At 44.6% G+C, this 26,454-nt stretch overlaps 1 protein-coding gene across 2 annotated transcripts in view; it reads left to right on the top strand.

Moving 5' to 3' along the window:
• The first annotated feature begins 605 nt into the window (after nt 1–605).
• gldc (glycine dehydrogenase (decarboxylating)) overlaps nt 606–26,454 on the top strand; it is a 120,456-nt gene continuing 94,607 nt past the window's right edge. The window contains exons 1-2 of one of the 2 annotated variants that reach the window (XM_078395931.1): nt 606–1,283; nt 1,680–1,758. In XM_078395931.1, the coding sequence (XP_078252057.1) occupies nt 1,008–1,283; nt 1,680–1,758 (355 nt within the window). In that variant the 5' untranslated portion in view covers nt 606–1,007. The remainder of the gene's footprint in view (nt 1,284–1,679; nt 1,759–26,454) is intronic. The other variant, XM_078395929.1, reaches the window with a different exon arrangement.

Genomic DNA, 26,454 nt, shown 5'->3' on the forward strand with positions numbered 1-26,454 from the left:
CCTCCATCACCCTAGGTTCTCCGGCCCCTAGAACATTTGGGAGACCTTGCCCACCCACTGTAGCTCCACACATTGTGGGCCACTTTGATCCTTAAGGGAACCTATTTTCTCCCTAGTTTCCCCATTTCCTTTTAATATACTTGCAGAATCTTTTAGGATGTTCCCTATACTTTATCTGCCAACAACGCCCTCTCTTTGCCCTCTTAATTCGATTCCTTCTCCTTCTACTCAAGCGATTCATTTGATCTCGAGAGATGCACATGATCCTCTCAAGGGATGCGTTATTTAAGGAGGCAACATGAGGGGGCGTTGACATATTTAAGACAATGTGTTGAATTGATGGTACAACGGACGTGGAGAAAATTATATATCAATTGCATTAACTAAGTTTAGATTTAGATTTATTATTGTTGCGTGTACCAAGGTACCGTGAAATGCTTTGTTTTGCATGCGATGCAGATCAAGTGAGATGAGATAACACTAGGCAAAATACAACCAAGCCAAACTCAAGTGCAGTAGATACAGAGTGCAGAATATAGTTCTCAGCATGGTAGTGCTATGGTAGTGGTACGCAGCATAATACTATATATAAAATGAAGAATGGTTAATTTTGTTAAATGACCATCGGTTGTACCACACTTTGTTGACCCTGAAATTCATCTCCATATCGGCGCGTTCGGATGTTCCCACCAGGTGGCACCAGAAGGTACAAACTCCTTGATAGACTCGGCATTTTTACCTTCCTTTCTGCACATCTTGCAAGGCCAGATACTGTCTCACGCATCTCTTCAATTTGCCCGCAAGAGGAGAATGGGTTAGAAGGGAAAACAAATGCTGGTGTTAAAACGTGATGTTTAGGGGGCTTGTCCACACGTCATGCAGACAGAGTGAGTTGATTGGATGCCGGTATATAAAGCAGGGTGCAGTTCACTTCATAATCCCAAGTGAAGCTTTGCTCCGAAAAGTCAGCGCGGCGCGGCTCGGCTCAGCGAAGCGAGCGAACGAACATGCAGCGCTGTGTGGGATCCTGGAGCGGTCTGCGCTACACCTGCCGAAACTTCGGTGGAAGCCGCCTTCCAGCCGCCAGGTTACTGGCTCTCAGTGCAAACTCTGGGGGGAAACAAGATGCCCTGAGCGGGGGCTTGCGAGCACTGGCCACCGGCGCCGCCAGCCATGCGAGGATCATAGACCATATCTTGCCGAGGCACGATGACTTCTCGGAGAGACACATCGGACCCGGAGACAAAGAGAAGAGAGAAATGCTGGACACACTGGGAGTGGCGGTAATAGCAGATTTGTGTGTGCATGTGTGCATGTGTTTCTGGTTCTTTATTCTTCCCTCCTCCATGCTGCATGTTAACTTTGAAGTGCTCAGATGGGTCTTAAGTGAACACAGTTTTGCAACTTCCATCAAGTCGTTTGACCATATTTACGATCCCTATTTTGTAAGAAAGGCTTGTTTTAAAAAAAAAAAATTGGGCAGCAACTGGGGAATGCTGGCGATATATATGTTATAAGAAATTATATATATATATATATATAATATTTACATTGCAACATAAATATATATAATTACAACTTCTCAAGTTGTCGAATTTAGACGTGGGCACTGGGTGGAGAGGTGCACTTTGTTCCGAGTCTAAGTTAATCTATTTCATGGTTTGTTTTCGCACCACTAGAGTATCGACGAACTTATTGACAATACTATTCCTACGAGCATCCGCCTCGCTCGACCCTTGAGAATGGACGATCCCGTCTGTGAGTAAACCCTACTAGTATTTTTTTTTTTGGTGGGGGGGAGGGGGGGCTGTTTTTTTATTAATAATGCTGATCGGAAGGTAAAGGCAGAGGGTCGGAGTGTCACCGAGTAATGTTCCTTTTATTTGCTACATTGCAACATAAATTTCAGACGCGACCCGGACCCTTACCCTTATTAGGTATAGGTGAGGTCTGGTGCTTTTTTTCTACAAATCACAAGAGCAGGGGAGGAGATTGTGATGATAAAGCCGCTTAGTGCCGTGTAAAGTTCATTTGCTCAGGCGCCCCAGACTGTGTGTAGGAAAGAACTGCAGATGCTGCTTTACACCGAAGATAGAAACAAAATATTGGGAGTAACAGCGGGACAGGCAGCATCTCTGGAGAGAAGGAATGGATGACGTTTCAGTTCTTTACTCCACGGCTCGCCAGGAGGTGTCTTTTGCACACCTGATTTAGCAGCAAAGTCGCCCCTTATAATTTGTATCTCCTTTTCATCCTGACACCGTTTATTTTACAATCATTTGTTAGTCCGAGTTAGTGAAGGAGGTATTCAGTTGCATTTCCCACTGTTTTGGTTGCTGAGGATGGAGAAGAAAGGGAATAACTGGTGGGACTGAGACAAAGTGAGACTGAATGGCAGAGGTGTGTAGTGATCGAGGATGAAGAGGGCTTGCTAATGGCAACTAATCTGTCCCGAGGAGGTGTAAGTAGGAGGGAGAACAGAAGAGAAGGAAAACTGCAGACCAACAAGGGCAAAGCGTGCAGGAATGATAAATGCAAAGGCAACTGTTGCTGGAATTCTGAAATAAAGGAGAATGACGGGGAAATACAGCAAGTTAGGAAATTCAACAGGGAGACTTTAGTTTAGAGATACAGGGTGGAAACAGGCCCTTCAGCTCACCGAGTCCACACTGACCATCGATCACCCACACAGTGGTACTATCCTACCCACAAGGGACAATTTACAGAAGCCAATTAACCTCCAAACCTGTACATCTTTAGAATGTGGGAGGAAATCGGAGCATCCGGAGAAAACCCGGTCACAATGAGAACGGACAAACAGCACCCGTAGTCAGGATCAAACCAGGGTCCCTGGCACTGCAAGGCTGCAACTCTACCGCTGCACCACCATGCTGTCTTAAAGAGAGAGAAATACTGAGTGACATCAGGACTGTCAGGATTGAAAAGTACAACATACTCCGGATGCTGATAATCTGAAGCAAAAACAGAAAATGCTGGAAATACTCAGCACATCAGGCTGCATCTGTGGAGAGAGAATCTAGGCTCTGGGCCGTTGACAGCCCACGATTGACCTGAAACTCCAACTGTGCCTCCTCCCCACTGGCATTGCCTGATGCACAGAGCACCCTGACCCACAGTGTTCTCTGCTCCTGCAGCAGAACCAGCCTGTTTTGGGGGGCATTTCAGGAAGGTCAGAAATTGTTGAATTTGGTGTTTAATGGAGCATTGTCCTGAGGAGTTCTGACCGCTCTCAGTATAGGAAACCATATCCATGAGCACAAATGCAATGTTAAATGGAAAGAAGTGCAAATGAATTGCTGCTTCACCTGGATGACGTCTTGTGGTTCCTGGGTGGTGGGATAGGAGGAGGTAGAACAACAGGGACGGCACAGTGATGTGACTGGTAGAGTTGCTACCTCATAGCACCAGAGACCTAGGTTTGATCCTGACCTCGGGTGCTGACTGTGTGGAGTTTGCACTTTCCCCCTGTGGCCATGTGGATTTCCTCCTGGTGCTTTGATTTCCTCCCACATACCAAAGATGTGTGGGTTTGTTGGTTACTTGGCCTCTGTAAAATTGCCCCAAGTGTGCAGGGAGTGGATGAGAAAGTGGGATAGCACCGAACTAGCGCAAATGGGCAAATGATTGTCGGCATAGACTCGGTGGGTTGAGGGCTCTGTTTCCATGCTTTCAGGGAAACAGGGAGGGGGCAGGTTACATGGGAAGGTACTGAAAATGGCTGGAGGTGCACGAGTGAACTGTTGAGTTTTGATATATAGGGAATGGTTTCTTCAGAGTGCTGAAAGGAAGAGGGTGAGATGATGCATCTTGTGGAGGTGTTTCATTGGTAGCAGAAATTTATAGAGGATTAAGGTGGAGACTGTTGGGGTGGAGGATGGAGGCAAAGTCTCCATCCTCCTATGTTTGTTTTGGGTGGAAGCAGAAGTGCAATAAATGGATCGGATATAGTTGGGAACCTGTCAACTTTGATGGAGAGTAAGCCGTGGTTCAAGACGGCGGATGGCATTTCAAAAGTACTGGTGTGGTGAGTGCTGTGATCAGAACAAAGTAATAAAACAAGATAAACTGAGAATGAGTGGAATCCTCTGCTCTCTCCACTCGCCCCCCTTCTCTGCAACTTAATTCATTCTAACTTTCTCAATGTTACCCATTCTGATGGGGAAAAAAATGATGACCTGAAATATTGACTTCATCTTCTTCGACAGATGCCTGGCTGACCAATTAAGTACCTCCCGCATTTTTAAATTTTTTTATTTATGATTTATAGCACATATAGTTTTTTTAGCTTTTAGAATATTGTAGTGTTCAATGTGTCTAGTTATGATTATGTAGAAATAAGGGTGTTTGTTACTCAAGCCCCAGGAGGAAACTCGGCAAAGGAAGAAATTATCTTTTTGGCACATTACAGCTGGTGCTGTGAAGAAAACTGCAATGTGACTTAAACTTAAGTAATGGTGCACATTCACTGTAAGAAATGCTTACAATAGACAATAGGTGCAGGAGTAGGCCATTCAGCCCTTCGAGCCAGCACCACCATTCAATGCGATCATGGCTGATCACTCTCAATCAGTACCCCGTTCCTGCCTTCTCCCCATACCCCCTCACTCCTCTATCCTTAAGAGCTCTATCCAGCTCTCTCTTGAAAGCATCCAACGAACTGGCCTCCACTGCCTTCTGAGGCAGAGAATTCCACACCTTCACCACTCTCTGACTGAAAAAGTTCTTCCTCATCTCCGTTCTAAATGGCCTACCCCTTGTTCTTAAACTGTGGCCCCTTGTTCTGGACTCCCCCAACATTGGGAACATGTTTCCTGCCTCTAATGTGTCCAATCCCCTAATTATCTTATATGTTTCAATAAGATCCCCCCTCATCCTTCTAAATTCCAGTGTATACAAGCCCAATCGCTCCAGCCTTTCAACATACGACTGTCCCGCCATTCCGGGAATTAACCTAGTGAACCTATGCTGCACGCCCTCCATAGCAAGAATATCCTTCCTCAAATTTGGAGACCAAAACTGCACACAGTACTCCAGGTGCGGTCTCACCAGGGCACGGTACAACTGTAGAAGGACCTCTTTGCTCCTATACTCAACTCCTCTTGTTATGAAGGCCAACATTCCATTGGCTTTCTTCACTGCCTGCTGTACCTGCATGCTTCCTTTCATTGACTGATGCACTAGGACACCCAGATCTCGTTGAACTCCCCCTCCTCCTAACTTGACACCATTCAGATAATAATCTGCCTTTCTATTCTTACTTCCAAAGTGAATAACCTCACACTTGTCTACATTAAACTGCATCTGCCATGTATCCGCCCACTCACACAACCTGTCCAAGTCACCCTGCAGCCTTATTGCATCTTCCTCACAATTCACACTACCCCCCAGCTTAGTATCATCTGCAAATTTGCTAATGGTACTTTTAATCCCTTCGTCTAAGTCATTAATGTATATCGTAAATAGCTGGGGTCCCAGCACCGAACCTTGCGGTACCCCACTGGTCACTGCCTGCCATTCCGAAAGGGACCCATTTATCCCCACTCTTTGCTTTCTGTCTGTCAACCAATTTTCTATCCATGTCAGTACCCTACCCCCAATACCATGTGCCCTAATTTTGCCCACTAATCTCCTATGTGGGACCTTGTCGAAGGCTTACGAGAACTCTCCAAAAGTTCTTTCAATAATTGGACAACATGCTGCCACAGAGTAGCGGCTGTCAAATCCCTGTCATTGATTGTGAAGAATTAAGAAGGTCCCATGAGATTCTTTGCCCAAGTATTTTGTGCTCTTAGGTTCAATCTGTGCTATTCTTATATACCTCAATTCCTATTCCCATTATTAACAGCAACTGCTATGCAGAAAGGAGATTCAAAGAAGGTACCTTCTGCCTTTCATTTACTTTGAAGTAAAGCATGTAATCGGGGTATGATTAAGGTAATGAGTGCTGCAGTTTTCCCCATATTGTTTTAGTTGTAGAGGCAGTTCGAATTGAAAATTTCTGCGGATCATAGAATTCTCTTTACTAAATAATACCTTATGTTTCAAGCTCAAACTTAATGTCCAAATGCACTTTTGTTTTAATTCAAGTCACTAATGGTATTCTGATTCAGATTAGTTTTGTACCACAGACAGCAGGATGCACTGAAATTCCTCGCTCACTTGAAGCTCAGAGAGTACACGATATACATGATAATGATAGATGCAGTGATAAATACAATGACAAATGCAAAACTGCAACATGATGCAATTCTGCAGAAGTATTGCATTAAAAATACTGCGATCCAATAATGAAATAACCGAATGAGATAGGGTTGAGTTCAACTATTCGAGTTGTACAACAACTTGTTTTCCAGCAAGTCCAGATCCATGGTCTCAACCCGAAACATCGACTTCCCTTTGCCTTAACAGTATTAGTATAGCAAAGGGGATTACAGAGGCATGAGGCAGGAGTTGGCCAAAATTGACTGGAAGGAGGCCCTAGCAGGGAAGACTGTGGAACAGCAATGGCAGGTATTCCTGGGAATAATGCAGAAGTTGCAGGATCAATTTATCCCAAAGAGGAGGAAAGATTCTAAGGGGAGTAAGAGGCACCCGTGGCTGACAAGGGAAGTCAAGGACAACATAAAAATAAAAGGGAAGAAGTATAACATAGCAAAGAAGAGTGGGAAGCCAGAGGATTGGGACTCTTTTAAAGAGCAACAGAAGATAACTAGCCAATAATATAAAAGGAGGATAGTAAAAGCTTTTTTAGGTATGTGAAGAGGAAAAAAATAGTCAAGGCAAATGTGGGTCCCTTGAAGGCAGAAGCAGGGGAATTTATTATGGGGAACAAGGAAATGGCAGAAGAGTTGAACTGGTACTTTGGATCTGTCTTCACTGAGGAGGATACAAACAATCTCCCAGATGTTCTAATGGCCAGAGATCCTAGGGTGACAGAGGAACTGGAGGAAATCCACATTAGGCAGGAAAAAGTTTTGGGTAGACTAATGGGACTCAAGGCTGATAAATCCCCAGGGCCTGATGGTCTGCATCCCAGGGTGCTTAAGGAGGTGGCTCTAGAAATTGTGGACGCATTAGTAATGATTTTCCAATGTTCTATAGATTCCGGGTCAGTTCCTGTGGATTGGAGGGTAGCTAATGTTATCCCACTTTTCAAGAAAGGAGGGAGAGAGAAAATGGGAAATTGTAGACCAGTTAGTCTGACATCAGTGGTGGGGAAGATGCTGGAGTCAATTATAAAAGACGAAATTGCGGAGCATTTGGATCGCAGTAACAGGATCGTTCCGAGTCAGCATGGATTTACGAAGGGGAAATCGTGCTTGACTAATCTACTGGAATTTTTTGAGGATGTAACTAGGAAAATTGACAGGGGAGAGCCGGTGGATGTGGTGTACCTCGACTTTCAGAAAGCCTTCGACAAGGTCCCACATAGGAGATTGGTGGGCAAAATTAGAGCACATGGTATTGGAGGTAGGGTACTGACATGGATAGAAAGTTGGTTGACAGACAGAAAGCAAAGTGGGGATAAATGGGTCCCTTTCAGAATGGCAGGCAGTGACTAGTGGGGTACTGCAAGGCTCGGTGTTGGGACCGCAGCTATTTACAATATACATCAATGACTTGGATGAAGGGATTAAAAGTACCATTAGCAAATTTGCCGATGATACAAAGCTAGATGGCAGTGTGAACTGTGAGGAAGATGCTATGAGGTTGCAGGGTGACTTGGGCAGGTTGTGTGAGTGGGCGGATGCATGGCAGATGCAGTTTAATGTGGATAAGTGTGAGGTTATCCACTTTGGTGGTAAGAATAGGAAGGCAGATTATTATTTGAATGGTGTCAAGTTAGGAAAAGGGGACGTACAACGTGATCTGGGTGTCTTAGTGCATCAGTCATGGAAAGGAAGCATGCAGGCACAGCAGGCAGTGAAGAAAGCCAATGGAATGTTGGCATTCATAACAAGAGGAGTTGAGTATAGGAGCAAAGAGATCCTTCTGCAGTTGTACAGGGCCCTAGTGAGACCGCACCTGGAGTACTGTGTGCAGTTTTGGTCTCCAAATTTGAGGAAGGATATTCTTGCTATTGAGGGCGTGCAGCGTAGGTTTACTAGGTTAATTCCCGGAATGGCGGGACTGTCCTATGTTGAAAGACTGGAGCGACTAGGCTTGTATACACTGGAATTTAGAAGGATGAGAGGGGATCTTATCGAAACGTATAAGATTATTAAGGGGTTGGACATGTTAGAGGCAAGAAACATGTTCCCAATGTTGGGGGAGTCCAGAACCAGGGCCCACAGTTTAAGAATAAGGGGTGGGTCATTTAGAACAGAGATGAGGAAAAACTTTTTTAGTCAGAGTTGTGAATCTGTGGAATTCTCTGCCTCCGAGGGCAGTGGAGGCCAATTCTCTGAATACATTCAAGAGAGAGCTAGATAGAGCTCTTAAGGATCGCGGAGTCAGGGGGTATGGGGAGAAAGCAGGAACGGGGTACTGATTGAGAATGATCAGCCATGATCACATTGAATGGCGGTGCTGGCTCGAAGGGCCGAATGGCCTACTCCTGCACCTATTGTCTATTGTCCTCCAGCAATTTGTTTTTTGTTCCAGAATACACAATCTACAATCTCTACAGTCTCCAGTCTAGTCAAGTTTGGTTTGCATGAAAAAAAGACTCAAAGAGCTGGAGTAACTCAGCAGGTCAGGTAGCATCTGTGGAGAAAATGGATAGTTAATGTTTCGGGTCAGGACCCTTCTTCAGACTCCATGGATTTCATGGATGTTGTCCTTCTCTACTCGCTAGTTATCTCTTTCCCAGATGAATCCCCTTTCCAAGAAGAATCCATACGTACCTCATGCAAAAACGTCCAGGTCTTTTCCTTTGATGTCAAGATTTAGGATCGGCACGGCGGCACAGTGGTAGAGTTGCTGCCTTACAGCGCCAAAGACCCGAGTTCGTTCCTGACTATGGGTGCTGTCTCTATGGAGTGTGTACGTTCTCCCTGTGACCACATGGGTCCATTCCCAGGTGCCCTGGTTTCCTCCCACATTCCAAAGACGTACAGGTTTGTAGTTTAATTGTCTTTGATAAAGAATGTAAATTGTCTATAACGTGTGGGATAGCGCAAGTGTACAGAGATCGTTGGTCGAAGAACCTGTTTCCACGCTGTATCTCTAAACTAAACTGAAACTAAGCATTAGACATGAGACTCAAAAAGTGCAACAAGGTCAGATTTCTATCCAGGCACCGATGTGATGGTCATCTTGAAGATTACAGAAGAATAGGAGACAATCTGACCCATCTCAGACTGTATTCGCTGACCACCCACTGCTTCAGTTGAACGCCAATATTCACACTTGTTCTTATCTGACCATAGTTCAATGAGTGAATAGCTCTAAGAGGAAGTTTGATACAAAGCTGAGAATGCTCTGAGGAAATGCAACAGCACAGACTCTAATCAGGAATCAGTATTTACATGTCCATGGTGTCATCACATGAAAAGTTTGCATTTTGTGCACATTTAAGTTTCACAATAGCATGTGTGGGTAACAGACCTTTGGCATAGTAAATTTCCACTGTGCACTTCCATTATTGACTTCCGCATTAATCACCTGAACCAATGTCCCCAGCCAGTATCGACATAGCATGGACTGGCTTGATTTCTCTTTTAATTCTGTTCTATATCTGTTAACATTGATGACTGGATTTTTTAAAATGAGTACAGACAAGTTTTGTTTTAAGTCAAGTTTTTTTTAAATTTCAGGATTCTGATTTGTTTTGCAAGTCATGATTTATGATCTTCTCCATTTCTTCATTTATGATCTTCTCCATATATGAGAGTGAACCAAGTCTGTAAGACTGTAATATTCATTCAGGGTGCATACCTGGAAACAACATGCTTTTTTTGTAGAACTTGCATTCTGAGACCCCGAGTGATCTTGTGTGTAACGGTTCGGGAGGGAAGGGAATAATAAAAGGTGAGTGAATAAGATCCTCGTGTATTTTAGATGGCATGCCGGGTGGCCCGGGGCAGAGGATTCTAAATCTACTGGGCATAGGCTCAAAGTGGGAGAACAAAGATTTGAGAGGGACCTCGGGAGCAACTTTTTCATGTAGTAGATGGCCCGTATCTGGATTGAGCTGCCCGAGAAAGCCATAGAAACGGATACAAATTACAAATTGTAAAATACATTTGGACAGATATATGGATAGGAAGAATTTGGAGGGCTGTGGGCTAAATGCAGGCAAATGGGACCAGCCCCATATGCCAACTTGGTCGGCATGAACAAGGTGCACCGAAGGGCCTTTTTACGTGCTGCACAGCTCTAAGCGATCATTCTGCATATAAAAATGTACCATTTTACAAGCAGCTGCAAAAGTTTAATTTTGTGTTGCAAAAGAAATGACAATTTGATTAAAATCTGCACTTTCAAAGTATAAAAAAATACAATACATGTAATTATAAACTCTTATTGTAATTTTCTCTCCTTTTTTTTCTTTCTGTTCTTTTTTCTTCACACTCTCTCTCTTTCATGGTTGTTGATCTGAAGAGACCATCACGTGCCTCATGAAAGCTTCCTATCACTATGTCTCCCCATCTGTGGTTGATTCCTTTTTAATGAATGTGTTGGTCTTTGGATTTGACCGATGGAACGATCACAGTTTGGTATCAATTCCTTGATGTTCATGCGCTCTATGTTTCTATAGACTGCTGCTATGCCCCACATGTCTGCTTTGCACCCCAGCTTTTCCAATCTAGTATATTTCTGTAAGTTGGCATGAAAGGGAACTCGCCCTGATGTTTTAAGTGGATTTCTGGTAAGGGTTACTAAAACTTTCAAATACACCAGAGACTCTTATAAAAATCTTGCCCTTTGGATAATTCTGGGATGGTGAAGCAATTGGCTGCACCAGTTAGGTTGGAGACAAGTTGATTGCTTGCTTTGATTTGCCTGAGCTAGAGATTTTTAGTTATAATCTGTGGTGTATCAACCAGGCGAGGTCATCGAAAGCTGCTTAAAGATGGTATTAAGAAAGGAATGTTGATCAACAAAACATTTGTGTTTTGTGACATGTTCCTGAGGGTATGTGTGCACGAAGCAATGATCAGGTGTCCATCCCTGCCAAATGAACACAATGACCGAAGGAGATTTCATCATCTTGGAAGGGCTATGTTTTCAAATTCATTACACCATTCCCCATCTGCAGTCTTTTCTCCATTGCTCAGCCTGGTGGGAATGCTCCCACCTGTCTACCCATGCATCATCAGGAACTTCCTTTTGAGTTTAGTTTCGTTTTTAGTTTTGAGATATAGCGCAGGAACAGGCACTTCGGCCCACCAAGTCCGAACCGACCAGCGATCCCCGCACACTACCACTATCCTACACCCTCGGGACAATTTACAATTTTTACCACAGCCAATTAACCTACAGACCTGTACGTCTTTGGGAGGAAACCAGAGCGCCCGGAGTAAACCCATGCTGTCACAGGGAGAATGTACAAATTCCGTACCGACAGCACCCATAGCTAGGATCGAACCCGGGTCTCTAGCGATGTAAGGCAGCAACTCTACCGCTACACCGTTATGTGCAGTGTGGTGCCACTGCCCCAATTCACATTCTTTGAGATAAAAAAACGTATAGGGTAGTAAGGTGTGTTTTAAGAAGAAAAGTTCTTGATTCCACATTTAAACTTTGCTTTAAGTGTAAATTGCCTTGAACAGTCTCTTTGCAAAGGCAATTTTCAATTGGTTTCCAATTTTTTGATTATTTTATGTATGTAAGAAATATTAGAAACACAAGATCCTGCATTTAATGACCTATAATGTTCCTGTGATGATTTAGATGTATAGGTCATGTGAATTGGCTCTTCGTTCAGTAATTAAGAATTCTGTTGGCAAGTAGGTGAGAGGAAAGAATATATCAATCAGCTGTTTCCTGTGGCAGTCATTAATATAGTATTAATACCCACTTAGCATATCCTGGCTGTATTTTGCACACTTTGTTTATTTGCACAATCTGAGACATGCTCTGTGTGTTTGTACAGTAAACCCTCGCAATTGCGTACCTCTATAATGGGTAGACACAAAAAGCTGGAATAACAGCAGGGCAGGCAGCATCTGGAGAGAGGGAATGAGATAAGGGAAACGAGCGATATAGACGATGATGTAGAAAAATAAAGAACAATGAATGAATGATATACAAAAAAAGTAACGATGATAAAGGAAGCGGGCCATTGTTAGATGTTTGTTGGGTGAAAACAAGAAGCTTGTGCAACTTGGGTGGGGGAGGGATAGAGAGGGAATGCTGGGGATACCTGAAGTTGGAGAAATCAATATTCATACCACTGAACTGTAAGCTGCCCAAGCGAAATATGAGATGCTGTTCCTCCAATTTGCGTTTAGCCTCACTCTGACAATGGAGGAGACCAAGGACAGAATGGTCTGTGTGGGAGTGGTTCAAAGGTCTGTTTATTGTCACATGTACCAATTAAGGTACAGTGAAACTCGAAGGAGAATTAAAGTGTTTAGCAACCGGGAGATCAGATAGGTTCAGGCGGACTGAGCAAAGGTGTTCAGCGAAATGATCGCCCAGTCTATGTTTGGTCTCACCGATGTATAAGAGGATTGGGTTTTAGTTATGGCAGATCAAGGTGTCTGTTCTTGGTGGTGGTTGGTGGGCGGCGTGTAGCACAGCAGAAAGTCGGCGGTAGGGAGTGAGGAGGCAGTAAGACGCTCCTGAAGAGCTTTGTATTTGGTATGGCTGGCACTGGCTCCCACAAAGCAGTTGTTGGATACAGACGCAGGGCATGACACTGCACCTGCATCGCCCTGACTCACTGGGAATTTGCTTCCTTCACATTGTTTGAGCTCGATGCTCCAGTCAAATTTTGCTCTATGCTCTGGGTTCTTTTTCTAAAAAATACTTATTCCTCCCCTTTTTAAGATCCTCAACTTTTTTTTCTACTTGTCCTTCGTTTCCTTCTCTGGCTGATTATTCTCATAGTGCTCTACAACATGGAAACAGGTCCCTTTTACCCAACTTGTCCATACCAACCAAGTTGCCTTCTTGCGCTAATCCCATTTGCCCATATCCCTACAAACCCTCCTATCTTTGTAGCTATCTATAGACAATAGACAATAGAAAATAGGTGCAGGAGAAGGCCATTCGGCCCTTTGAGCCAGCACCGCCATTCAATGTGATCATGGGTGATCATTCTCAATCAGTACCCCGTTCCTGCCTTCTCCCCATACCCCCTGACTCCGCTATCCTTAAGAGCTCTATCTAGCTCTCTCTTGAATGTATTCAGAGAATTGACCTCCACTGCCCTCTGAGGCAGAGAATTCCACAGATTCACAACTCTCTGACTAAAAAAGTTTTTCCTCATCTCTGTTCTAAATGACCTACCCCTTATTCTTAAACTGTGGCCCCTGGTTCTGGACTCCCCCAACATTGGGAACATGTTTCCTGTCTCTAACGTGTCCAACCCCTTAATAATTTTATACGTTTCGATAAGATCCCCTCTCATCCTTCTAAATTCCAGTGTATACAAACCTAGTTGCTCCAGTCTTTCAACATATGACAGTCCCGCCATTCCGGGAATTAACCTAGTAAACCTATGCTGCACGCCCTCAATATCTAAATCTCTTTTAAAAATTCTGGCAGCTCATTGCACATACCCACCACCCTGTATGTGGAATGAGTAACCCCACAGATCCCCTTTAATTCTTTACCCTCTTACCTTAAATCTATGCCCTCTAGTTTTACACTCCCCTACTCTAGGAAAAAGGCTATTACCATTAACCTTATTTTGCGCCCCTCATTATTTTATAAGCCACCATAAGCTCACCTCTCAGCCTCCTACACTCCAAGGGGACAAGCTGCAACCCATCCAGTCTCCTTGTGTCTTTTAGGTGGTCTTTAATGTTTTCTGTGTTAACTTGTTAGTTTCTGAGTAATTTGTTAGTCTCCAGATATGCACTAGCATTTTTATATTAGAGGTATCTGTATACTGCAAGCCACGGTTGTGTTACAAAGTGTTTATCAATGGGTGAATACTTATCGCATCACCATTTTATAATTTTTTTACTCTATTTTGTTTCATGATAGATTTTTTTTTTCTTCTGGAACTTGCTGGCTAATGTAGATGACTAGGTAGATCAGAATACTTATCGTCTTGTGGCTGTCCAATCAAATGAAAACAAAGCTCAAATAATTTTCTTTCACCTGAGAAACCAAAAGATTTACAACCAGTTGTAAAATTATTACTGTATTTGAGGGAAAGAAATGTAATGTGTAATAAGGTGTGTTTAGAGAAGGAAAGTTCTTGATTCCATGTTTACGTTTTGCCTTGAGTGTAAATTGTCTTGAAATGGTCTCTTTGCAAAGGCAATTTTCAATACTAGTCTCCAATTTTAAATCGGTTTATTTAAAAAGAAATATTGAAAGATTGACCCTGCATTAACAAACTACAAATGTCCCTGTGATGATTTTTAGACGTATGGGTCATGTGAATGGGCTCTGAGTTCAGTAATTAAGAAATCTATTGGCAAGAGTTCTGAATCTGTGGAATTCTCTGCCACAGAAGGCAGTGGAGGCCAATTCACTGGATGTTTTCAAGAGAGAGTTAGATTAAACACTTGGGGCTAAAGGAATCAAGGGATATGGGGAAAAAGCAGGAACGGGGTACTGATTTTAGATGATCAGCCATGATTGTATTGAAGGGCCAAATGGCCTACTCCTGCACCTATTTTTCTATGCTTCTATGTTTCTAAGTCGGGGAAAGGACATATCAATCGGTCGCTCCCTGTGACAGTCATGAATAAAGTATTTAGCGTATCCTGGCTGTATTTTGCACACTTAGACAATAGGTGCAGGAGTAGGCCATTCAGCCCTTCGAGCCAGCACCACCATTCTCAATCAGTACCCCGTTCCTGCCTTCTCCCCATACCGCCTGACTCCGCAGAACTCCACAGATTTACAACTCTCTGACTGAAAAAGTTTTTCCTCATCTCCGTTCTAAATGGCCTACCCCTTATTCTTAAACTGTGGCCCCTGGTTCTGGACTCCCCCAACATTGGGAACATGTTTCCTGCCTCTAACGTGTCCAACCCCTTAATAATCTTACATGTTTTGATAAGATCCCCTCTCATCCTTCTAAATTCCAGTGTATACAAGCCTAGTCGCTCCAATCTATTAGCATACGACAGTCCCGCAATTCCGGGAATTAACCTAGTGAACCTACGCTGCACGCCCTCAATAGCAAGAATGTCCTTCCTCAAATTTGGAGACCAAAACTGCTCCTATACTCAACTCCTCTTGTTATGAAGGCCAACATACCATTGGCTTTCTTCACTGCCTGCTGTACCTGCATGCTTCCTGTCAGTGACTGATGCACTAGGACACCCAGATCTCGTACGTCCCCTTTTCTTAACTTGACACCATTCAGATAATAATCTGCCTTCCTATTCTTACCACCAAAGTGGATAACCTCGCATTTATCCACATTAAACTGCATCTGCCCACTCACACAACCTGTCCAAGTCGCCCTGCAACCTCCTATCATCTTCCTCACAGTTCACACTGCCACCCAGCTTTGTGTCATCTGCAAATTTGCTAATGTTACTTTTAATCCCTTCAACCAAGTCATTAATGTATATTGTAAATAGCTGCGGTCCCAGCACCGAGCCTTGCGGTATCCCACTAGTCACTGCCTGCCATTCTGAAAGGACCCATTTATCCCGACTCTTTGGTTTCTGCCTGCCAACCAGTTTTCTATCCATGTCAGTACCCTACCCCCAATACCATGTGCTCTAAATTTGACCACTAATCTCCTATGTGGAACCTTGTCGAAGGCTTTCTGAACTTCCCTGTCCATTTTCCTAGTTACATCCTCAAAAAATTCCAGAAGACTTCGTTTCTTTGCAGACTCCAAGACATGCTCTGTGTGTTTGTACAGTAAACCCTTGCAATTAACGGACTTCTACATAACGGATTTTGGTTATAGCTGACCGAGTCGCCTGTTCGTAGTGGTGATTGGCGGGCGGGCAACGAGCAGCGTTGTGGAAAGACAATGATGGGGAGAGGGCAAGTAGTAAGATGCTCCTGAAGAGCACTGCATTGGGCCTGGGTTTGCAGTGGCTCCCACCAAGCCAGGTCCCAGGGTGTTGGATGGAGACACAGTGCGTGACTCTGCACCTGCATCACTCTGACAGTGCGTGCCTCGGTTGCCTGGTAACAGGGCGAGGTTCCTGTTGCATTGCTCCCACTTCCGCCAGGATACCCAATGAGCTGGCATCATGTGGCGTGCTTCTGGTTGTGGGAGCAGAGAGCGAGCAGCATGAGTACTGGACCCATTTCAGGCGCACTGCATGTGAGGCTGGGAGCTCTGCAGCTCCCCAGCCTGTGAATCCCCACTGGTTTAACCTCCCTCGATGCCACGTATCCACCCGGCCTTAGGTTAAGCATTAATATTAACCACACACACACACACACACACACGCACACACACACACACACACACACACACACACACACACACACACACACTCTCTCTCTCTCTGCAGGAGAAGGCCATTCGGCCCTTCGAGCCAGCACCACCATTCAATGTGATTATGGCTGATCGTTCTCAATCAGTACCCTGTTCTCTCTGACTGAAAAAGTTTTTCCTCATCTCCGTTCTAAATGGCCTACCACTTATTCTTAAACTGTGGCACACGGTTATAGCGGCCAATCTGCAATAACGAACACCTTGGGCGCCCCAGCCCCCCCCCACCTCCCCGTGGTCCATTATTGTGAGGGTTTACTGTATTTTGTCTCCAAAGTAAAAGAAAAATTCTCCATTCATGGAATGGTACTTCCAGCATAAAGGGTATCTCAATCAGGAGTGCCATTTACTGAACTGCTGAATAAACCTCCAATTTGTGTTTCAGAAGCGGTTTTTTTCCCATTTCCTTAGACTTTTTATGTTTGCAAGGTAGCCCAAATCCTCTGCATTCACAGATGTGAATCCAAACTTTGAGTTTCATACATTGGATAGTAATTTGTTTTTGTCTATGAGCTTCTCATTGACTTTTCGAGGAAAAAAATTCTCCATACACAGGTCATAATTTAAACTTGTTCCTGTTTTTCTAGTCTGGTTCAGCCCTTGCCAACAGTTACAATCATATCAAATGATTGTCTTTGTGGTTTTGGTGTAATACAATAACCCATGACATGAGTTCACCTGTGACTGTGCTTCACTCGTCATCTCTCCTCTGTAGCTGAACTTGATGTGGGCACCCTTACTGGGCCCCACCCTTGCCTTACCTGTCTCAGTTCGAGGTTCTCTTTCTGGCTCTGCACTATATCAAAGTGAACACTACAGCCGCATAATTTCCTCCGCTCCACAATCCCTCCACTCCACCCTACCCCACCCCCTGAATCTGCATCCCTCAATTGTAGAATCAGATTCATCTGCACCCTGCACCATCCACAGACAGTGAGTGTACAAGGCATGAATGTACAAGGCATTCTCACAGTGAATGGTAGAGCCTGGAGAGAAGAAGGAGTGCGTATATTGTTCCGTGAAAGTGATGTTACAAGTAGATAAGTTAGTGAAGAAGGCTTTTGGCACACCGGCATTCATCAGTCAGGCTTAGAGCACAGAAGTTTGCTCATAGTCTTACAGTTGTACAAAATGTTGGCGAGGCCGGACTTGGAGTATTATGTTCAGTTTTGGTCACTGCTTTTGGAAAGATGTCATTAAACTGGAAAAAGTGTAGTAAAGATCTACGAGATTTTCACAACCAGAGTTTCAATTCCTCTGACAGCTTTGTGTGCATCTCCCCAGTATGTATCAAGCTTTTCATCCATATTGCCATTAGGATTATGGTTAAATTTAGCTGGGATAATATTCCAATCCACACCTCTTTGGGAAGTCTGAGCTATCAGTGTCTCACCTGTGCGTTATTCTGTATGGCCACCTTTTTCTGTCATCATTCACTCCTTGTCACAGCATGCTTGATATTTGAAATCTCTCCAAGGCTCTTCTATTCTGTCAGCCTTGATGATTTTCTCCTGTCTCGTATCCCTGCATTGATTTGAGTCCTTCCTCATTGCACTTCCTGCCCACCCCTCCGCAATTCTTTATGACATATCCAGGCCAGTGGGGATTACTTACCTGGGTGTCATGGTGCACCACGTGACCTGGGTGTCATGGTGCATCAGTCATTGAAAGCAAGCGTGCAGGTGCAGCAGGCGGTGAAGAAAGCGAATGGTATGTTAGCATTCATAGCAAGAGGATTTGAGTATAGGAGCAGGGAGGTTCTGCTGCAGTTGTACAGGGCCTTGGTGAGACCGCACCTGGAGTATTGTGTACAGTTTTGGTCTCCTAATCTGAGGAAAGACATTCTAGCCTTAGAGGGAGTACAGAGAAAGTTCACCAGATTAATCCCTGGGATGGCAGGACTTTCATATGAAGAAAGACTGGATGGACTAGGCTTATACTCGCTGGAATTTAGAAGACTGAGGGGGGATCTTATTGAAACATATAAAATTCTTAAGGGGTTGGAGAGGCTAGATGTGGGAAGATTGTTCCTGATGTTGGGGAAGTCCAGAACCAGGGGTCACAGCTTAAGGATAAGGGGGAAGTCTTTTAGGACCGAGATGAGAAAACATTTCTTCACACAGAAAGTGGTGAGTCTGTGGAATTCTCTGCCACAGAAGGTAGTTGAGGCCAGTTCATTGGCTATATTTAAGAGGGAGTTAGATGTGGCCCTTGTGGCTAAAGGGATCAGGGGGTATGGAGAGAAGGCAGGTACAGGCTACTGAGCTGGATGATCAGCCATGATCATATTGAATGGTGGTGCAGGCTCGAAGGGCCGAATGGCACCTATTTTCTATGTTTCTATGTTTACTTAGTCAAAGAATCACAGAGAAATAAGGCACTGAACCTGGACTTTTGCCCACCAAGTCCAACCATCAACCACCCATCTGTTCTGATCCTACATTAAACTCATTTTGTATTCTCCCCACGTTCTCAACTCCCCACTGATTGTACCACTCGCAGCACACTCGGGGTAATATACCAATCCACATGTCTTTGGGATGCAGGGGGAAACCAAAGCGCCAGGAGGAAACACATGTGGTTACAGGAAGAATTTAACACAGGCCTCTGGTGCTGCAAGGCAGCAGCTCCACTGCACACTGTGCCACAAATGCTGTAACCTTGCAGCAACTTGACACTCTATGGTCCATCATTCTGTCATCTGGAATCGCCCATGGTCCAGAAAGTTTTGAGTCTGTAGTGTCGGTCCACACAAATTAACTAATTTTAACTAAGATGTAACTGAGATATAATATTAACTTGGATCTTCACTAATCTGTGGCTAATTAACCTACCAGGGTATAGCAATATCAGCTGACAGCATTTCCAACTTGAGGAAATATTGGGTTACGAACAGTTCTCGGAACACCTGCAACTCGGGAAGTATCCATTCTTAAATAGAACAGTTCTGCTCCGAGCAAGATGTTTAGGGGACACTTTCTGTGGACTGGCATTTTCTGGTTGGATCCCAAGAGTGCAGGACTGGATACTTTCATCCTGTAGCACGTAAACACTAATACTTGCAAATTGCAGGTTGATAGAATTACATTTTTATTAATTTCAAGTCAAGTTTATTGTCCTATGCACAATCTTAGCAAACTCTTCACAATTGATATACCTTTCATTTTGAGCGGATACATTTGGATATCTGGAGTGTGAAGAAATAAGCAAACTAACTTGCTTTCTTTCGCTCTTGCACTCTTCAAACTTTGCATTTTATTTTGTGCAAGGTTTGATGAGTGCAGCTGTGTGAAGTTAAAATTAATACTTTCAGGACTTGTTCTAAGCAGCTGAATAAATTGCTTAGCAATAATTAGTACATCTACAACAAAAAACATTTCAGATTATTGATTACGTATTTCCTTTGCATATTCAAAGAGTTAGATTTTAAGGAGCCCGGCTTTATATAAAGTGGTAATTTGCAGCTGTTTAATGTGCAAAGAGAGAAGTCTGCATATGTTGCAGGAATGCCATCTCTTGTTGCAAGTGCTTTTTGATAGGTTGAACATTGGCCTTTGTGCTAACAGCCACTAGCCCTGTCTAATTGCATTGTGTAAAACTGATTGAGGAACAAAAACCATACTGTTAGCCTTTGCTGAATAAGGAGCTGGTTAATAATAGTTGTCTGTTTCTGTTTCTTTTGATGCATTCTGCAGTGCTTGTTGATTAATATATACTCAGTGCCTATTTCCCTATTCCCTATTAACTATTTCCTGTTTACAATTCCTTATCTTGAGTGCATTTTGCACATTAGAATGACTGTAACCAGTTTAGTGAGAACAGTAAAATGATTTGCTAAAATAAATTGGTGCGAAATTTCGTTTTATAATATGCTTTATTTTAAAAGCAAGGGGTGGGCTCCAAGAACAGCAATACGAGTATAGCATTTTAGTTTAGTTCAGAGATACTGCACGAAAACAAGCCCTTCAATCCGCCGAGTCCACACCGACCAGCGATCCCCGCACATTAACACTATCTACACACACTAGGAACAATTTTTGGAGCCAATTAACCTACAAACTTGTAAGTCTTTGGAGTGTGGGAGGAAGCAGAGGAGAACGGAGAGGCAGGTGCTGAAGTGCTTAGTGCATAAAGTGCCCGTACACAGGAGCGTATCTACGGAAAATAGCACCGATGACAAGCACTGAAATTGTGCCCAAACATCTAACACGGACCAGGTAGGGTCCGTCCTGTGTGTGTTTGGGGGTTTAATTTAGAGATACAGCGTGGAAACCGGCCCTTTTGGCCCACCGGGTCCACGCCGATCAGCGATCGCCACAAATTAACACTATCCTATACCCACTAGGGACATTTTTTTAATTTACCAAGCCAATTAACCTACAAACCTGTACGTCTTTGGAGTGTGGGAGGAAACCGAAGATCCCGGAGAAAACCCATGGAGTCACGGGGAGAACGTACAAACTACGTGCAGACAGCGCCTGTAGTCGGGATCGAACTGGGTCTCCGGCGCTGCATTCGCTGTAAGGCAGCAACTCTACCGCTGCGCCACCGTGCAGGTCCTACAGGTGCTACTGGTCCACTGCCGATTTTCCGGCAACTGGTGGTCCAGCCCCCCCCCCCCCCTTTAATCCAGACAGAGAACGCACTTGAAATCTCCCACTGGAAGTCCTCCTCTCCCCCCACCCCCCAACCCCTAAAATGTTGTGCCCAGGCTGGGTGAGGCGGCCGATCTCGACCTCATCGGGACTTCCGTGCCAATCGCCGGGTCGAATTTGCTCCCTGCGGCTGGGGCTCTGGAACTCTGGCCCGGCCGGAGCCGGCAGATCTGTCCCCTTAGCCGACATCCGAGGCCGGCTTTGTGGGCCAGGATCTCGGCCCCATAAGACCATGACCTCTGTTGGTCCAACAAAACGGATAATTTGGTAAGGCTCTGGAACCAAAGGTGCCGGGAAATCGGTGGTGGACCTGTATTCCAACAACAGCCTAGATCAGAGGTGATCTGCTAGCCTTTGAGAAGTCTATCCGTGTATAACTGTGGAGTGGAACAAAACCTCCAATTACAAAGCACCATTTAATATTTTACTATGAATTGCATAAAGGGTTAATGGTCTCGCAGAGCAGTTGGACTAAAGCACTAATTATCGGCAACGTAGCGGTGGAGCTAATGCATTATGATCCTGACTACCGGCGCTGTCTGTACAGAGTTTGTATGTTCTCCCTGTAACCTGCATGGGTTTTCGCCGAGTGCTCCAGTTTCCTCCCACACTCCAAAGGCGTACAGGTTTGTAGGTTCATTGGCTTGGTATAAAATGTAAAATTGTCCGTGTGTCACTGGTGCCCCCCTTCAAGTGGTGCCTAGGGCACGTGCCGTACCTGCCATACCCTAGATACACTACTGCCCATAAGGGCAGTTGCTCCCAGTTGGAGGTGAATGACTTGTCATTTCCCTTGGAATAGAGCACGACTGGGAGAGTGAGCCAAGAGCAGACAGTGCAGAGTTACCCAAGGGAGGGAGATGCTGTAAAAGACCAAGAAACTCTTGCTGTGGAATAAGGAGTTAGGCCAGCTGATCAACAATGAAATCCGATCCTACATCAACCAATAACTCAAACCATAGCCTGAGGGAGGAACAGAAAGCCACAGAACTCTCTACATCTGATGTCGCCTGACCTGCTGAGCGTTTCAGAATTTTTGGGTTTTATTTTACATTTCTAAAATGTTTTGGTTCTGAGCATATACTCTCAAGCCTAAAGTACAAAAGCTGTTTCTCAAGAACAGGTAGTACATTTGATCTTGTGGATGAGCAGCCATGATCAAAATGAATGGCGGTGTTGGCTCGAAGGGCCAAATGGCCTCCTCCTGCACCTATTTTCCATGTTCTATGACCAAAGAGCTGAGAGTAGAGACAAAATGTTGGAGTAACTCAGCGGAACAGGCAGTATCTCTGGAGAAAAGGAATGGGTGATGTTTCTGGTCGAGATCCTTCTTCCAACCCCAATGTCATTCATTCCATCTCTCCAGAGATGCGGCCTGTCCTGCTGAGTTACTCCAGCATTTTGTGTCTATCTTTGGTATACACCAGCATCTGCAGCTCCTTCCTACACAAAGCATTGAGAGTGACTGTTCTTACAAGGTTTAGTCAGTATATCCTCTTCATCTACTGCAACCACAGCTGGGAACTAAGCAGCGGCGAGACTGCCATTGTTTTTGATAGTCAAGTTAATTAGAGTCACAGAGTGATACAGTGTGGAATCAAGCCCTTTGGCCCAACTTGCCCACACTAACCAGCATGTCTCTGCTACACTAGTCCCACCTGCCCATGTTTGGTCCGTATCCCTCCAAACCTGTCCTATTCATGTACCTGTCTAACTGTTTCTTAAATGTTGGGATAGTCCCTGCCTTAGATTCCTATTAAATCTGTTCCCCTTCACCTTAAACCTATGTTCCTCTTGTCCTCAATTTGCCTACTCTGGGCAAGAGACTCTGTGCACCTACCCGATCTATTCCTCTCAGGATTTTATACGCCTCTATAAGATCACCCCTGCACACCAAGAAATAGAGTCCCAGCCTACTCCTCTCCCTATAGCTCAGACCCTCTAGTCCTGGCAACATCCTTGTAAATCTTCTCTGTACCCTTTTCAGCTTGACACCATATTTCCTATAATATGGTGCCCAGAACTGAATACAATACTCTAAATGCAGCCTCACCAAGGTCTTGTACAACTACAACATGACCTTCCAACTTCTATACTCAATACTCTGACTGATGAAGGCCAATGTGCTAAAAGCCTTTTTGACCACCTGCGACTCCACCTTCAAGGAACCATGCATCTACACTCCTAGATCCTCTGCTCGACAACACTCCCCAGAGCCCTACTATTCACTGTGTAGGTCCTGCCCATGTTAGACTTCCTAAAATGCAACACCTCATATTTCTTTGTATTAAATTCCATCTACCATTCCACAGCCCACCTGGCCAATCGATCAAGATCCTGCTGCAATTTTTCACAACCATCTTCACTATCTGTAAAACCACCCGCTTTTGTATCATCTGCAAACTTGCTAATCTTGCCATGTTTGTTCTCCTTGATTTGAATTCATTGAATTCTGGACGGAGCCCTTCCAAGCAACGGTTTAGACTTTTAGACTTTAGAGATACAGCGCATAGACAAGGCCTTTGGCCCACCGAGTCCGCGCCGACCAGCGATCACCCCGCACACTAACACTACCTACACATTGGGGACAATTTACAGGTCAATTAACCTACAAATCTGCACATCTTTGGAGTGTGGAAGGAAACTGGAGCACCTAACGAAAATCCACGCATCACAGGCAGAATGTATAATTTCCGTACAGACAGAGCCCGTGGTCAGAATCTAACCCGGATCTCTGGAGCTGTAAGGCAGCAACTCTATCGCTGTGCCACCCATAATTTGTGGAGTTGGAGATTCTTGAAGCATCTGCCACTTTCTGCCCATTTTTATTCATCAGGGTTACTGCCACCCTGCTCAGAGAGCTGTTAATGTTTCATTCACTTATCAGAGAGCAATGAGTAGAGCAAGTGTCAGCCCCTCTGAACAATGTATCAAAAGCCGTAAGGACGTCAAGCTAAACTTTCACGACACAAACTTGAGCTTCCTGACGCACTGACCTGGCCTTCCTGCGCTGCGCTGACCTGGCAATCCAAGACTGCAAGAAATTGCAGAGAGTTGTGGATGTAGCCCACAAACGCAAACCAACCTCCTTTCCATTGACTCCATCTACACTTCACGCTACCTCGGCAAGGCTGCCAGCATAATCAAGGTTAGGACCCACCTCGGTTAGTTGGTCTTCACTCCTCTCGCATTAGGAAAGAGTCACAGAAGTTTAAAAACGCTCACCTCCCAGATTCAGTTGCTTCCCAGCTATTATCAGCAACTGAACCATCCTATCAACAACTAGACAGTGGTCCTGACCTACCATCTACCTCATTGGAGACCCTCGGTCCATTATTTATCAGACTTTACTGGACTTTATCTTGCATAAAACGTTATTCGCTTTATCCTGTATCTGCACACTGTGAACTGTTTGATTGTTATCATGTATAGTTCTCTCGCTGATTAGATCGCACGCAACAAAAAAGCTTTTCACTGTACCTCGGTACACGTGACAATAAACTAAACTATCAAACTCGGATGCTACATCAGGGTTCGTCTCCTAAGGTTGTCCTGGAGTTGGCTACCACTTTATCGCTGGATAGGATGGGGTGCCAACGGGTATGGCAGGTTGATGCTGAACTTCCTAACTCACTGGAGAGCGCGTGAGGACCTTTTGCATTTTTATTCTGATGATTGCACTGATCAGTCTCTCTCCCCTGCCCACCAAAGTCCCTGTGCAATTCTCCAAAGTTGGTTGTATGCGGCTGTTCTACCCTTTGCTCCAGCTCTGGTTCCAGTCCAATCAATCTCTGTCCCGTCACATGCAAATTCCACTTCCTAAGCAGTCCTCTAAATTTACAACCAGTGCCGATATCTGGTGGCTGGGACTGTTGATTTCTTCACCCTCCCTCTTTCGCCACTTCCTGGCCAGTTTGCAAACTTCGTTCACCTGAAGAGAGGAAGACGCAAGGATGGGGTTGTGACAAGATGGGGGGGAGAGGGGGTTTGCACTACCCACAGCTTGTAAATCCAGAAGAGACTGTATGATGCAAGGAGGGGTAAACATGAGGAGAGGATCATCGCTTGTTTTAGACTGGCTGCTGGGCAGATCTCCAATGATGACGGTATTCTAAATGTCAATTAAAGTCCTGTTTAATCCCTGGCAGCTGCTGCCTCTAGGTCTGTGACACCTTGGAATACAACAGAAAGCAGTTGTCAGCGTCACTGTGTTATTTAATGCTCCCGCTGTGTTTTTAAAAAGTTTGTGTTGTGTATGCGAGGATGAGGTGGAGAATATGGATGTTTCTGAGGCATGATTGAATGAGATTGCTGGTAGGTGGAGTGGCACAACGGTCAAGTTGCTGCCTTGCTGCACCAGTGATCCAGGTTTGATCTTGACTATGGATGCTGTCTGTGCGGAGTTTGTACGTCCTCCCTGTAACAACACGAGTTTTGTCCAGGTGCTCCAGTTTCCCTGCATATTCCAAAGACATGCGGGTTTGTTGGTTAATTTGCTTCTCTAAATTGTCCCTAGTATTTATTATAGAACTGGTGTGTATGAGTGATTGTTGGCCGGCATGGACTCAGTGGGCCAAAGGGTCTGTTTCCATGCCGCATCTCTAAACTAAACTAAGGTGAGTGGATTATGATGTAATGAGGAGCATCCAAAGCTATTTAGTGGATATTTTATTTAAATTTGCATTTACTGACTTGGACAACTCTTGCGAGTGTATTTATTTGCATTCAGATCTGCCTGGCATGATAACCACCAAAAATACTCTGTGTAGGAAGGAACTGCAGATGCTTGTTTACACCTAAGATGGACACAAATGCTGGAGTAACGCAGCAGGATAGGCCGCATCTCTGGAGAGAAGGAATGAGTGACATTTAGGGTCAAGACCCTGCTTCAGACTGAAAGTCAGGGGAGAAGGAAACAAGATATGGAAGGGTAAAAAGAACATGTAAGGTGTGAAACGGACAGATCAAAGCAGATGATTATCAAGGAAATGTAGAATAGTTCATTGTTGGATAAGGGGAAGGTGACAACGAGGCATCCAAACATTAAAATTAATCAGGAGGACAGTGAAACGAGTCGGAGAACTAGGGTGGGGGAGGAACACAGAGAGAGGGAAAGCAGGGGTTACTTGAAGCTAGAATTAGTATTCATACCGCTGGGTTGTAAGCTGCCCATGCAAAATATGAGGTGGTGTCCCTCCATTTTGCATTGGGCCTCACACTGACAGTGGAGGAGGCCCA

The sequence above is a fragment of the Rhinoraja longicauda genome, chromosome 3 (assembly GCF_053455715.1).
Source record: "Rhinoraja longicauda isolate Sanriku21f chromosome 3, sRhiLon1.1, whole genome shotgun sequence".
Lineage (NCBI taxonomy): Eukaryota > Metazoa > Chordata > Chondrichthyes > Rajiformes > Arhynchobatidae > Rhinoraja > Rhinoraja longicauda.